The sequence below is a fragment of the Lissotriton vulgaris genome, chromosome 4_1 (assembly GCF_964263255.1).
Source record: "Lissotriton vulgaris chromosome 4_1, aLisVul1.2, whole genome shotgun sequence".
Lineage (NCBI taxonomy): Eukaryota > Metazoa > Chordata > Amphibia > Caudata > Salamandridae > Lissotriton > Lissotriton vulgaris.
The window spans coordinates 89,787,581-89,803,777 of NC_141691.1; the positions used below are offsets into that span (position 1 = coordinate 89,787,581).

A 16,197-nucleotide genomic window follows, 5' to 3' on the forward strand; every position below is an offset into this window, starting at 1 on the left:
CATGAGGATCTTGGAGCTGGCTTTATCTCAGATCAGATTGCAGTTGCCCCTATAATGTGCTGGCTGAGAATTTGGGCCCAACCGTCGCCCAATCTAAAACAGCTGATCATACAAGATTGCATTTTGCTAGACAAGGGCCTAGACATACCTTGGGTACGTTATATCAAGTCCCAGATGGCTTCTCTTGGTTGTCCTGAGCTATTCGTGAGCCCAAGAGCTCAGGGTAAACCAGCCATTAGAGACTTGAAGCAGCAGTTTTTGGATAGAGCAATGCTGATTAGGGAGGAAAGGAAATTAGTTAAACCCACCGTGATAAGTTTTGTCACATTGAGCATAGGTAGACAGTTGCAACCATATCTAACATACATAAATAGGTCTTATCACTTATTCGTCTTAGTTAGATTTAAGCACAACATGGTTCCCTGGCTACTGGCCTTCCCGAAAGGGTTTTTTAAAGAAGGTTCGTTAAGACCCTGTCCTTGTGACAACTTCTCAGGACACAGAATATACTTCACATGATATTTTTCTGTTAGTTTTATGTCTTGTTACGTAGGAAATGTATTACCCCCCTCCTAAAAGGTCAAAACTTTGATAAAGTCAGACCAGTGCTAGCATACCTACTAATGCTGGCATCACCCGTGGTGTGCTTTGGGGTTGCCAGCTACATAACAGGTGCAATTAGGTGTAGGAATAGGCTCATGGTATCATAGATGGAATCATGTTTTAAATGAAGTTATTTTTTTAATACCAAGTGTCTTGTAATAGTATATTATGTAAATAGTAACTATTTTTGATAAATGTAGATTTATAACTATGTATTTATTTATCACTTAGGACATATTGTGTTGGATAGGATTACATAACACATGATGGATTTTACAAACTGTGCAGTACTCTGAGATTTGGATTAACACATTATAAAATAATTATTTGTTTGTATTAGAATGCACTGTGTAATGTACTTTGATGGTTTTAATCTAACCAAATAAAGTTAATCTAGACTTGACTTGACTATGTGTAATTATTAATTCGTTTTAGTGATATTTGTGTCTCATAAAAAATTCAGAATTTGAATCCCTAGATGTAGCGATTATTAAAGGATGCAATACTCATTTCACAAATTTAATATCCACAAGCTGAACTCTACTGACAGAGCTCCACTGTCACTTCCAGGTTCCGCTTGCTGTCATTTAGAGCATCTTCTCTTAAAATATTCTCACTTCCGGAAAGCAAACAAGTTATTAGTGTTTTTTTCCCAGATCTAGGTGGAAAACACATATTTCCTCTTTCTTGGACTCACAGTAGTTATCATAATTGGGGCATGGGTTGCCCCCATTGCAGTTACTCTTTTGGAAAAGACATACTTATATCAAGTCAAGAATTTGTGTCTTAGTATCCCATGTGTTTTATAGTCCTTTACATAGCCAAGTTAACCTCATATAGTTACAGCTGCTAATAAAATTATTTCTTTCAAATCTATACCAATCTGGTTTACATCCCTGTACTCACTTGCTGTATTAAACTGTGTGGACCAATCACTGAATACACAAATTCCCAAAGATAAGCTTGTGTTTAAGAAGCATTACATAATCTGAGCGGCCAGCTGGAGTGTACAAAGCAACTGCTCCCCGTAAGAATATCAGACCTGAAACTGATAAGGGGGGAGGAAAACTGGGTAATGAGGATGCAGTGACACTCACATATTTTATTTGGAATCTTTGAAAGGTAAGGAAATTAGTAACCCCTTCAGGGTTTAAGCTGATGGAGCCATGCACCACACCACAGGGGAGTAACTTTGGTAAGTTTGCGGTCCCAGAAAATTACGCGCAGCGCCGCCCTCCACCAGTGTATCACCACTCGGAAAACAGGAGGGCAGCTCCATGGAAACCAGATGTCCCTAAAGATTGCCAAGTAGGCCCTGACATCCCTTTGTGTGGAGTTCGAGGTGGCATGCCGGATCATCCCACCGTCACGTAAACCATTCATTGATGGGCACTAATTGCGCAGCCTATTAGCATGCGTAAATATTAGAGAATCCCAGTCCCCAATCAATGGGTGACTTTTGAGCCGCTGAGAAGTCCAACCTGTGACGCCTCCCAGCCCAGAGAAGGAGGTCAGTTTGGAGGTTAGGGAGGGAAATCAATGCCTTGGTACATAGTATTGGAAATTTGCTAATATATAGGTACGCAGGAAGATATCATCTTTAAGAGCGCACTGCACCCATTGGATTGAGTGGCAGACGTTACCAGCAGCGGAAGTCTTCGCCAAGGGAAGTGGGCAGGTCCTGGAAGTTAAGTCTCCAAGCTAGGTCCGGGAGGTGGGACATGTGGATTTCCAAGTGTTTAAATGTGTTACGCGGCTGTGGCATAATAGGACACCAGCGACTGTCCTCAGCGTCCCACCTCACCTCCATCAGTATGGATTTGGCCGGGTTAACATAAAGACCAGAGGCCTCTCCGTAGAGGAGACTATTCTCCAGGCACTGGGAGACAGAGCTCAGAGGGTGCCTGACACACAAAACGAGATGGTCAGCTTACAGTGCAACCCAGTCCTTGAACTCCGCTCCCCATCTGAGGCCACTGAAATTATGCCCCAAACTATGTGCCATGGTTCTCTACAGTATGGAACAAAAGTAACATTTTGCTACACATTTCATGGCATTATTATGTAGCTATTCTGCACTATAACAAAAGTTAAAACAAAAGGGATTCCAGTGTTACTAAAACACAGAGGTTCCTTAAGAAAGAAAACTATATATATTCAGCAGAACCTATTCAAAATAATATTCACTAACAAAGATTTTGTCTTGCATTATAGAACATTTTAACTAAGGACGTGCAGAGAACTCCGCTCAGCCAGCAGAGTTTTGCCTACTCCACACTCCACTGAGAACACGGAGTGTAGGCAAAACTCTGACTCCGAAGCGGAGTTGGCCAGCCCTCCCCCAACAAAAAAAGGTTCCTCACCCCCACCTGTGCAGTTCTCGCAAAACGTACGTCGGACTTGGGCTTTGCGGGAGAGAGACCATGGCAAGGAGGAGGAGGGCCACCCGGAGACGCCACAGTACAGGTAAGTACCTTTTTTCTTTTTCAATTTGTGTTTTTATATTTTTTATTAGAGGGGTGGAGGCGGGGAGCGGAGCAGAGTTTTTTTAACAACTCCATGGAGCTCTGCGTAGTGGCACTACGCCAGCTCTGCTTGGGTTAATTTTAACACTGCCCACCTACAGGGAGACAGATTTTGTAAACTACACAAAGTTGCACTCTGAAGAAAACATTCTTATATGTGCACACCTCTTGTATTAAAAGGGTTGCCTCATTTAGTAGCTTCCTCTCCCGCCCCACAGTTATTCTATTAAAATGCCCTTACTAATATATTTTCTTGTATTCACACTATGGGGTTCTGGAAGTAACACTTTGTGATACTAGACTGTCCTGCAGGGCAGTATTGTTCATTTCATAGACATTCTCCTTGTATCCCAAACCAGGAAGTACTTCTGGTTTCATGATGCAGGACTGAGAATGACTATAAGAAGGTGCAATATGTTTGTGGTTCCGTTAAAGCCGAGCGCCTCAATGACATACTGAGAGATGTCCAACAGTGCCTATCAAGTAACCACCTTAAACTAAATCCCGACAAAACCGAAGTACTCCTCATCTCAAACAAAGAGGAGAACCCCAAAATTGCCGAATGGTTACAAGCTATTGATGCGTTCAACGGCGACCTCCCCATGGCCGGCTCAGTCAAATCTCTAGGCATCACGCTAGACTCGACATGTCCATACACATCAACAACTCAGCTAAAAGCACCTTCTTTAACCTAAAACTACTGAACAAAATAAAACCTTTCATCCCGCCCAATGATCTCAAACAGGCCACCCAAACATTGGTAATATCAAGACTGGACTATGGAAATGCAGTCCTCTCAGGAATAGCATAATCACATCTTGCTCCTCTCAAAACAATGCTCAACATGGCAGCCAGAATGGTCACTGGAATCAAGAAATTCAACCACATCTCTCCTGCACTCACAGAACTCAAGTGGCTCCCAGTGGAAATGAGGGCTAGTTTCAGAACAGCCTGTCTCACTCACAAAGCCTTGCACACGGGCAAACCCGAATATTCACAGCTAAACTCAAAAAAGCTGGTCAGGCCTGAAACCTCAGAAGCTCGAACTCTCTTCTACTCATCCCGCTGAAAAAAACTCTCCCCAGGGTGTCGGAACCTGGGAATGTTTTAATTCCTGTATGTGGAATATGCACTGTAAATATCTACACTCTTAGGTTTGTTTTTATATTGATATATTTTCTGCTTTTTTAAAGGAAAATTGGAGCAATTTGCTTCAAAAATATGTAAATGTATTTAGAAGTGGCAATTAGTTGTAATAAGTAAATAGGAATCTATGTTTTACACCTCTTTGTATGTTTGGTTTGTTTTAACAGCCCTGAAGAAGTCCCCTGCGTGGGACGAAACGTGTCGGCTGTGTGGTACTCCATTTTGCTGAATAAAGATTGGAAATCCATAAAATGAAAATCATCGCTTGCGACTTTTTGTAAAACTCATTTGTATATATTCTTGTTTGTGGTGCACCTTAACTGTTGTAAAAACCAAGTTTGAATTCCTTAGGGAATAGGCACCGGGACGGTGGGTGCTACTCAGTGTGCACACGATTCCCTTTCTTTAACTTTAGGGAAAAACTAGAAATTTAAAGAGGGTGATTGAATATTAGGTGCTTCAAAAGGAAGGGATCACCGTTAGATCTGTTTTGTCATCCCGCGGAAAACTCGAAAACAAAAAAACTGCGGCTCGATCCTTCGCCGGGAGTGCGCCCAAAATCTGGAACTCCATTCCCCCCCCCACATCAGAACTATCCCCTCCTTTGTAAAATTCAAGAGTCAACTCAAAGCCTTGTTCCTTGACCGCTCCCTAGGGAACCGTTAGAGCGGTAGGAACCCGAAAACAGGTTCTATGTCAGCAAGACATCGAAGCAGGACTCTCCGCCGCCGACCTCCCTATTATTGTTCGAAGTGATTATCTGCATTGTATCTTACGTACAGCGCTCAGATACCCCTGGGTCAGGCCAGCGCTATATAAAACTTCTTAAATAAAAAATAAATAAATAAAAGTAACACCAGCGTTGCGAACAGTGTTGGAAGTCAAATAGGAATTTTGTGTAAATAGTCAAGAAAGGTTTTGCATGCTAAAGAAGGAATCAGTCTTTCTGCCGTATTTGCAAAAACAATTAAGACTTTAGGTTTTTAATTGGTCCTGTTACGTTGATTTGTATAGCGCACTATTCACCCGAGAGGGTATCCAGGCACTAGGTACTTCAGACTAAAGTGTTTTCTCAGTCAATCAACTGGTGATGTTTACACTATCAGAAAAATTTTAAACTAGCTCGGAGTGTCCTGTTTTTAAGAAACTCTACTTCATATTAATTAATCTTCTTTACATAGTAATTTTTTGTTATTTCTTGCCTCTGCTGCCCAGTCTAAAAAAATCCAGACATCGAGGCTGAATAAGAATAAATCGATAAATGAGGCCAACAAAAGATATAATGCAAATGAGATTTCAAAACATATTTAGTTTTTTTTAATTCTTTTTATTTGTTTTTTTTAAAACAGTCTGCCCAAATAATTTATTGTCATCGTCAAATTGCCTTACAACATAAAATGTCCGTACAATTCAAAATTCATCAAAATACAGTCCAAAAGTTAAGAAACATTCCATCGAACTCCGTACAACATGGCACGGCCTTAGGCGATAAGCAGGCCTTAAAGGTGCACACACGGGAGGACACACGTCCGTGTTAGCCTCTGATGCCGTTGACTCAGAGGGTCCCTACCTCAGACCCTGTCACAAGACCACCCATAAGCACAGGAAGCCCACGGAAGGAGAGAAGGTTGTGGCCTACACACACAGAAACACAGTAGAAATGGGTGCACAATGAGACAAGGGGGAAGCACCGCAAGAGGGAAAGACTTAAGGGTGACACTACTGTTGTGATCTGAAGTTGACGTTGTTTATTAAAAACTGTTTATGATACATTTAACCATTTACTTCTGCCAATATCCTATGGTAGACACGAACATAAGCTCTGAAATATATTTTGCTTTAATATACCACATGATATACCACATGTCTTCTTGTACTGTGACAAAATATAATTAAAAATGGTTTACAAAAACAAAAAACATGGCCAGACATCTTCGAATTACATTATCATAATTAAAAGCGTACCCTTAAAAAATCCCCCCAACATGACATGCGACCACCAATTCTTCACGCAGTACCAAGTGTCGATATTAGAAAATATGTCTGAAAGATTGTGCAAAGTGCATAGGAAGTTATACTGCAAGCACTAAAACTTAACAGACGCAACCTGCAGATGGGTAGTAATGGCCCATTTCACTTTTTTTGGGGGTAGTAAAATATAGCAATTATCAGGGCTCAGTGGGCCCCTTAGGGCTCTGGTCCCCGGTGCACTGCACCTGCTATACCATAGGTTGCTACGCCCCAGCCATTCGAGAATTTCCACAGCAAATTCATTTACCTGGGAAGATTGAACATTTCACTGTGCGGCTACAACCACATTACACATACGATGAACCACCTATGACCACCCGATGCTGGACCTTCGGCCATGCCGTCCATACGTAAGAGGACACTGAGCCTACGGTCTGCTCTTCTGCCCCTAGGCAGAGTGACAGCGCCTCAGTCGCAGTCCTAGCGCTTCTTAGCTTGAATAAGGGAAGTAGTCGGCATTTTCGGCCTGGGTGAACTTTGTGCAAAATAGCAAAAAGTCATAACAGCATCCTTTCCACCAATGGAACAATCACAGTGATAGTTCCCCTTTCAGTACCTTCCAGACCAGGAGTCTCCAACCTCTTCTGCGGTGAGAGCTACTTCTGATCAGTGAAAAACATTGTGAGCCCCGGAAGACTAAACAACCAGACACCCTCACACCCAGCTCCATTGACTTCAAGCCTAATATCCATAGAACCAGATACTATGGTTTGAACAGATTACTTTGACTAGGCCCAGACCAAGCTAAGTATGCCTTTGTTGGGAAGGTCCCCAATCCAAAGCTTATATAGGGAATGTTTCCATCTGGGTAAAGCATGTTCAAGTACTTCTCAATCCTAAATGCGGATTTATGGGCGAGGTATTCACCCGATAGGCTACCGTCCCGAACTTTGGATACATATTCCTCTATTCTGTAGGACCAGAATCGCTTCTTAACAAGTTTCATTGAATCCAAGCTTATTAGAGTAGGCTCCTTCCAATAGTGCGCTGGTTGCAGATGTCAAAAGATGTTTAATATAAATCAACCAGTTTCTACCACCCCTAACTGCATATATGGACAATCATTTCTTGCACTGGTTTTAAATATAATGCTTGCCAAGGGTTCCTATACAAGCGCTCCCAATACAATACAGGTTTCAGCGCGGCCTGGTTTGCTATGGTAGCAATACCTGTATCGAGATACAAAGTCACCAATGGGGTCCCGGAGCCTAGCAATAGGAGAGACCTGAGAAGCGTATTCTCTCAAACTTGGAGCTTTTATAAATTGCTGTAACCCATAGCTCTGCCCCATATAATGTGGCTGCCACCGCTTTCTGTTGACAGACTTGCAATATTATGCTTAGGGACTAATTGCCCACCTTTTGTTTGAAGGCACGTATAGCCCGAGTAGACCAAGGGTGGCCTTATCAATCTGGGCTTTCCATCTTAGCCTCCAGTAAACTGTGTGCTGCATTTTCAGTTGTCGCTAGTAACACATCATCAGCTGCAGAGAGGATCAGCCCTTTCTGCCTACAATCATAGCAACATTCAGGTCGACTTCTAACAGATATTCAAACACATCGTTCAGGAATAAGCTAAAAAGGGCCGTACCAACAGCAGCTCTACCCAACACCTTGGTCAATCAAGAAGGAGTCTGTGCACTAGTCTAAGACCCGGTATTGGACCTGCCCATGTTTTTTGGTATTTAGCCTGATGATAGCGCTCAAAAGGGGGCTCTCGACACCCATCTTATGTAGTAATAACGATACCTTCCCCCAACTGACGAGGTCAAGGGCTGACTTCAAGTCTACGTAGATCAGATACAGGAGACTGTTCTTGATGACAGTATACTTACAAATAATCATATTTAAATTGATTGCCTGGTTCATTTTTCTGGACCGGAAGCCAGTCTGTGCCTCCATCAGAATTTCCTTGTTGTCCATCCAACCCTGCAATCTGTGTAATAGTCCCTTGTGCAGGATCTTCTCTGCTCCATTCAGGAGTGAGATTGTGAGATAGCGTGATGGACTTTTTCAGCTACCTTTATTATGCAGTGGTACCAGGATCACTGACTGGCAAAAAGTTGGTATCCTGTCCTTTATAGCAGCAGCATTGAACACCTAGTGAGAATACGGGCTCATGCTTTAGCCTCCTCATGATACACGTCAGGGGGAATTAGATCCAGAACTAGAACTCTTTTGCTTTTCATGCGGACGATAGCTCTTTTCATTTCTGCGGCTAAAATTGCTAGGGCCAGGTTTTTGCACCCATATATCTCGTTATCGGCCTCAATATTGTTAATTGTAGGGCTTTTAATTGCATATAACAGCTTCAAATGAACCACCCATTTCTTAGCACCTACGTGGCAGTCCAGTGTACTCGCACTGCCGTTTCCCACATCAGAAACGATCTTCCAGAACTTCTTTGTATCTTTTCTATTTGAGGCTTCCTTTAATTATATTTAGGCTTTCCTGTTTTCAGTTTGTATTTTTAGCAAATTCTGGTGGGTTTTTCAGCGTTTTCCAGTGATTTCAATACCTTTAAAAACCAGTGGTTATCAGTGATTACACATTTTCGCACCATTAAAAACAACAGAAACAGTGTTTTTCCAGTGTTTATGGAACGTTTTGCTTGTATTATTGCTTGCTTTCTACACAGACAGTGCATGGTATATAGACAGTGCACGTACAGCGTGTATGAGGTCCAAATACATTTTTATAAATTAAACCTATTGTAGTACACCATACAATACATTTCCAGTGAGTCTCTGGGCATGCGGCACACTCTTTCCTTCCCATATAAACTTTTATCTGTGAAAAAAGCCTGCTCAACACTGGCACTTAAGACAGGCAAAGCCAAACCATCCAGTGCGCAATTTGCTAACTCTGGCCACTCGGGTTCCACGGACTCGATAATTCTCGCTCCGGTGCCTTCTCAACTCACGGGTTCACACTCTGCGACTCTGGGCAATAGCTTGCTTAATCTCCACAACGGCCCCTCGCGGCGGGATGCCGGGCTTTCACCTTGTGGATACCCTGCCGGGGTTATCTCACAGGGGAATACCAGGACGGGTTCCCTAAGCAAGCGCTGGGAAACCCTTTGTGGGTAGCTGTGCGCTATATAAGCTCAAATACATTTACTTTTACATATCTTTCCATACCAATACTGGTGCACCTGAAGATTGGGATTCTCTGGGACAGCGTCTGCAACATATGCTTTGAACTGGGCGCATATGCCCTTAGATTTATTGAAGCGATCATAAATGAAGTGGCACTTTTGAAACTCCGGAGAAAATTCCCTTTTGCGGAAGAGATCTCGAACTTGCGCAGATTACCACAGTGAGGCTTCATTGACTTCAAATGCCACGGTCGGTGAAGGGACATTTCTGTTTATCATTGCAAGCCGTCTCTCATACATTGTAAAATAAAACATTTATTTGCTTACCAAGTGGCAATCAGTCTAACATGGAACATGTTGCAGTGCAAAAGTCACTAAAAGTGTAACCCAGCCTACTCTCAAGGAGATGTTTCAAATCTACACCAATTATGCTGAACGCTTGGTAGACAAGGGTGTTTTCAGACTATAGATTCTTTATTATATCCACTACAGCAGTTATGTTTTCCTGTAAAAATCTGAGAATGCAGTAGAGTGTACTTTTTTCACATCACTATCAATATGCGACCAAAGATCCTCACATTTCTTGCCTTTGGCATCATCACTCAGCAAAAATTCTGTAAACTGTTGCAGCATGGATAATATACCTTTAACGGCCTCTAGGACTGATAAACACAAGTGAAATGACATAGTTGTGATGACTCTTTATTTTTTCTAATACCACACAAAGCACAAAATGAAAAATATTTGCATTTTAGCTCCCATGCACAACAAAACAGTGCACCAGAATGGACTACAAAGTCAATAGCGTTCTTCATTCTCTCTGAAAATTGTAAAGATGCTTTCAGCATACCATCTAACAATTGGCAAGGATCTTTTACAGGGAAGCACTTCAGCTCAGGCATCCATTTTGACAGGTCAACACACAACTTTTTCATATACGTAGCTGAATCACTGCAAATACAATCAATATCACTCCAATCTTTGTTGAACTTGGTAAGAACTTTTTGCAGCAGCATTCCAAGTGATGCTGCGTTCCATGTTTTCCAAAATTCTGGTGTCATATTTTCACTACTATCCGAGATGCTTGCTGACAGCATTCTTTTCACATATACCTGTCACCACACCGTGCATTGAATTTTCAAAGCCTTGGGTGTTTGGCAATTCACCTACTATCAACACTGACTCCCTAGAAAAGTGGACTGATGTATCAAGAGGTTTTGACCATTCTCTGTGGGAAATTGGGATGGTACATATTGGGTAGTATTCGTATGAAAACCAGCCATTTTAACTATCAGTGAAAGAATCAAACGTAGCCAAAATATCAAATATTATTTTGATATTTCCTGATTCTCTATAGTTTATAAAATAAGTAAACAAGACCTAAAACATGCTTCTAAACCCTGCTTCTTTGGACCAAAGACCACAAAACTGAAAAAAGCAAAAGGAAGAAGAAACAATATTTTACTGATATTCTTAAACAACAAAACTCAAGCAGAATAACGTTAGCCACTCTTACTTTCTGCTGACTTTTATAAAAAAGTTACATTGTATAAGCCCCTTCAGAAAGAAATAAAAATGACTCTTTCACTCTCCTTATCTTGAATGGCATTTAGTTTGTGGATGTGCGAGTGATTTTTCAGTGTTTATATGTTTATACTAATGAGGACTATTTCCCTTTCTGTGGGGTTTTATCAGTTATTATAGGTTTAAACCTAAAACAGGACAGCCTAAATAAATCCATCGTCTCATATGGGTTTCTGTTTTTTTTACTTTTTAATACATTTTTATAGTCTTTCCTAAGCTGCAGGAATTATGCTTCATGTGTCAAAGAAAGGTGTCAAATGTTTATTACCAGCTCTTTTACCTAGGATGGGTCTTCCAAATCTAGCTACTATAGAATTAAGGGTTCCATTTCCTTATGGTATTTGTCGTAGTTCCAATAAACTGATTTCCTATTATTAGATGGAATAATGTTGGGTGGGTAATCTAAGATTCCCTCTCCTACTTGCTCAGACTGCCCCTTACTACTCATGAGCAGACCAACTTCAGTAAGATGATGCAAAAAGTATCCTCCAAGCGGCGAGGGATAAAAGTTTGATAACGCTCAGTCTGCAGTTGAGCGATAGACCTAATTATTCTACATTGCATTGTGAAAAAATGACAGGTGCTCATTCCACTGAGCTATCTTTAAAAAAGGATTTTGGGCTATAAAATATTATAGAAATTAAAGGAAGATTAAAGCCAATAACATACCAACACAGGCTCTATCTGGGTGCCCGTTGGCCTAATGCAGCCCTTGCACAGGGTGATGTTTCTCTGTGTGGTCACAGGCTTGAATCCTGGGGACTTCGCTTACTTTTCATCCTTCCAAAGTTGATAAAATGAGAACATCAAAGTTAGATATTAATTAAATCTAATGTTGTTTCCACCAGACTGCTTCAACAGTGAGAACACCCTTTACAAAATAACGTATGCTATGTTACAAAATGTGTGAAAAAGACAACAGTGTGATTGGGTCAAACGAAAAACTTTCAAACCACTGGAGCAGACTTCTGGAATGCCCACATACCCCCTGTGAGAGGTGGTTTGAGGTTCGCCACCACAAAGCATCAAACATAATGACAGAGCTGGCAGGATATCATGCCAGGTGCAAGGGCTGTAAATCACATCCATAGATTCTCCTTTGCATTCTGGAACGTGTAGTATTCTTTAGCTCCATTATCTATTGATGACTACACGTACCAGAATGCAACAAAAACTGGACAGCATTGTTTGAGCTACTCACAGCAGCAGCTCCCAGGGGTGTGGAATTCCTGTAGCCAGACACCAAGGACATATCGTTTGAGGTCAAGGCCAACAAAATTCAAGTTTATTGTGTGCGCTGTGCAAATAGGCCCAAGCCCCTGCAGCAGAAACCCTTTGGCTGCCAGTTTACAGTGCCAGGGTATTGACCGGCAAAAGAGGATTGCTGCTGTTTGCCACTAAGGCAAGGTTGGTATCCATTTGTAGAAATTGTACAAACATGTCTATACGATTAATCAAGGCAAAGCCTTTACTAATAGGACGAGCAGTTAGGAAATGCAAGGATCTTGAGCTCAGCTTGTATTATTTACAGTGGGTCCAGTATGAAAGAGTGCACCCATGTTTGCAAAATGCAACAATTGGAGAGAGTCTATAAAATGCAACAATTGGAGACAGTCTATGATTGGGGCTTCTGGTTTTACTGTATTTTTTTTTTTTTACCATTCCCGCCCCCGTTTATCCATTGTTAGTTTTTTGCTCATTGTATCTGTATTTTTCCTGATTTATTTCTGTTTAGCATGAAAATGAAGCTGCAATTGGTATATTTCCACATTTATTTAAGAGATGAATGTATAATCCGATTTAATTGTCCACCATGTTTTAGCCATGCACAGTAAATTACAGTCTACTGAAAGCATTTGCATCGCAGAACATCATTTATAATCCCACAAGAAGGCGCTCCCCAAGTAGAAGTAAATACCTGCATAAGCATAAAAGCACAATTGAGGATTATTCCCTTTCAAAATAAAATGTGGACAAACAACTATGAAAAGCATTTTGCTAGACATCTGTACAAGATTAAATACCATTATTTGAGGTATTGTGTAATGAATGATGTTTGAAGCAGGTCAGTATTAAATACAAGAAGAAAGATTAGCAATGGGGGATCAGTATAAAACTATTATGGGCACAATTAAGGGCAATTTAAAAATCTATTACGGCCAGTTCTTAAAGAAATTCACAAAAGTGTATCCACAGGTATGTGTCCTTGCATTCATGCATTTTTACAACTTTCCGGAATTCACAAGAGTTGACGTAAGTAGGCCTGGAAACACTACCCCCAGCAATCTTTTGTAAATTGCATTTCTGCAAAAGCAAACATACTCAATTTTCTGCAGCATCGCTTCACGCCAACTCCCTCTCATGTATAGTTCACAACTTGTCCAAGTACTCATGGGCGGTGAGTGTGGCCTGGAGTCTTTTTTCAGTCTCACGTATCCCTTGGCTCATCTCTATATAGCGCCTTGATACCTTCGGGTTTAGCGCGTTTATACATTTGCTTTTTTCATTTCAAAGCAGGGCGCGCAGCCACCACCCTGGTGCTGGAAGACTGCAGCCAGGAATGAAAGGGACTACCAGTGGATGACGTCACAATACATCTCATAACCCCAGAAAACGTCATCAAAGAAAGGAGCATCCTAGAACGGCGATTGTTGCCGATTGTTAGAGCTGCAGGAGGGGGGGGGGAGGGGGGGGGGGGGGGGCTGGTCTTTCTGTACACTGGGCGGCCCTTTAAGAAAATAAATCTTGCACGAGCCGCACGTAGATAGACAGCATCTCTGCCGAAAGATGCGAATTATGATGCAGCAACAATTGTAGGAAATGACAAACGTTTGCACACAACTAGTAACCGCGCACACCCCTTAACCACAAACGTGGAAAACTTGGATATTCTGAATTAGGAAAAAGGACAAACATTTCCCAATTCAGAGCCGAAAAATAAATAATAACTTTGCATTGAAACATAGATCCCAAAATCTGGACAGAGTGTGCGTGGAGGGGTGGGGGGGGGGAGGGGGGGGGGGGAGTTGGGGGCACGTGACCCAATGCTGCAAGTTGCGAAAGAACGTGGGGTAAACTGTCCACATTCAATGTTTGTGTTGGAGGGGGTGGTCTAGGCGCTAACTTCTCAAATATAAAAAGTTGGTATCAAACGTGGCAAACATATTTATTATTAATATCTGCATGCGCTCTCATCATATGATGAGTTTATAAACTATAGATTCTAATCCGTCCTTCTCTACTTGGCCGGAATTGTGTGATCTTGGACAAAGCACCATCCATCTCAGTCTTCGTACACCACTAAATCAGCGGTCTATAGAAAGGACAAGATCCCGGATATTTCGAGTTATTTAAAGAGCCCGATACGTCCATTTAACTTGCACAGACGCCCTCCTCAGGCTGTTTCAGCACACGCGCCGCCTGTCTGCACGCACCCCAGCCCCTACATGCACGCACACCAGCCCCTACATGCACAGACCCCCAGTCCCCACATGCACAGACCCCAGTCCCTGCCTGCACAGACCCCAGTCCGTGCCTGCATAACCCCAGTCCATGCACGCACAGACCGGGACCCCCTCTCCCTGCACGCACAGCTGTCTTCCTGGACACGCTGTCAGTTTTCCGTGGCTTCTCCAGCGCCCTGAAGCGGGGGTTGGGGAGGGCTGGGGGGGTCCCTTACCTTGGCCCTGGAGAAGCACGACCAGATGAAGTCCAGGAGTGGCATGATGCGTGAGGGGCGCGTCCTCGGGACCCCGGTCAGTACGGGGGCGACCCTGGCTCAGCCGGACGGACCCCCCTGCCGGACAGCGCCATGATCCCTGTCACAGCTGGAGTGAGGCGCCCGCAGCGGGTGGAAGGAGGGACCCGAGGATGAGAGGAGGAGCAGGCGATTCAAACTGCGCACCGTTATTCCGTTGGTTGGAAATGTGCCCCGCAAATTCCCCAAACATTACGAAAGTCCGAGCCGCAAAGACTTCTCTTTCCTGTCTCTGGAGAGGCGCTGCCTGCACCGGCTGCGGCGGAGAACGAAAGCAAAAGAGACAGGGGGCCGCCCAGAGAGAGACTTCACAAGCAGAACCAGGAGAAACGGGCAGGGAGGAAAGGGACAGGATAAGTATGTAAAAACAATAGAAAACATGTTAAAATAAATAAAAAAAACAGCGAGGAATAGAATGAGTGAAAAAGACGAGGAAGAGAAGGGAAAAGGAAAATAACAGATATTCGTGCCACACCCTTAGAAAAATGCAAACAAAAAACAGGTAGAAAATCAGTCTGAAAGGGATCTGTTTTTAGATAAAACATTTTAGGGGTCATTTGTGGAGGATTGCTAGTCTAACAAGCATTGGCAAAGCCAACAGGCTTGGCTTTCCTATAGTGTATAAACAATTTGACAACCCTAGAGGCAGATATACAGAGCAACATGGACAGAGAGAGAGAGTATGCACACAGGTACCTATGCACCCACAAGCAGGTGTATATGCGTGCTCTACCTGTGCGTCCTCTCTGTGTGCCATTGGGGTTTCTCCGAAGTCTGTTGAGTGTTATTATACCACACATAGGTGTGATTATCTGCAACAATTAAGCCAGAGGTTAAATGCTCCCAAGGGGGAGCCTGTAAAGTATGCAAAGCCCCAAACTTTCAAGATCTTTCAGACCTCTCGCACCCTCCTATTCAAAAATCAAAGACAGCGTATCTAAGCTCACATCAATGTCCTTTCAAGCTACTCCCTAGACCACAAGTGAAATGCAAGTCTGTCTAAATAAATATTTGGATTTATTTGCATAGAACGTTATTGTATTGTATTGTAATTGCATTTATATAGCGCTTACTACCCCTGACAAGGCGCCAAATTGCTTTTTCGGCGGGTAGCACGCTACTCCGGGACCCATAGAGGATTAGTGTTGAACTAGTATAGTGAAACATGCAAGTACATTTTAAGTGGTGGATATGTTAGTCAGTTATTTGGATTGCGTCCTATAATGACCACAGCACTCATCGCAAGTAGATATCCACACTGGGTTTAGGTCACTTGTCAGATCCCGCTCAGCGTCAATGGCCTTCCTGATCTTCTCTAGTGGGACATGGACTTGGGGGTCAAAGGTACCTGCTCTTGTCTTCCAGTCATTCCGTTGCTGATTGGTTGGCCTCAGTTCCTTCTCATCCTTGTCTGAAGAGAAACAAAGGGGCTCTAGCTGGAGGAACAGGATGCCT

General features: G+C 42.6%; 1 protein-coding gene across 2 annotated transcripts in view; it reads right to left on the reverse strand.

Moving 5' to 3' along the window:
- Nucleotides 1-16,197, reverse strand: part of STARD8 (StAR related lipid transfer domain containing 8) — a 565,518-nt gene that overhangs the window by 446,668 nt on the left and 102,653 nt on the right. The window contains exon 1 of one of the 2 annotated variants that reach the window (XM_086918343.1): nucleotides 14,665-14,950. The exons of the other annotated variant lie outside the window; for it this stretch is intronic. Coding sequence (XP_086774469.1) covers nucleotides 14,665-14,709 — 45 coding nt within the window. The 5' untranslated portion in view covers nucleotides 14,710-14,950. Of the gene's footprint in view, nucleotides 1-14,664; nucleotides 14,951-16,197 lie in introns of those variants that run through there. 2 annotated transcript variants of the gene reach the window in all.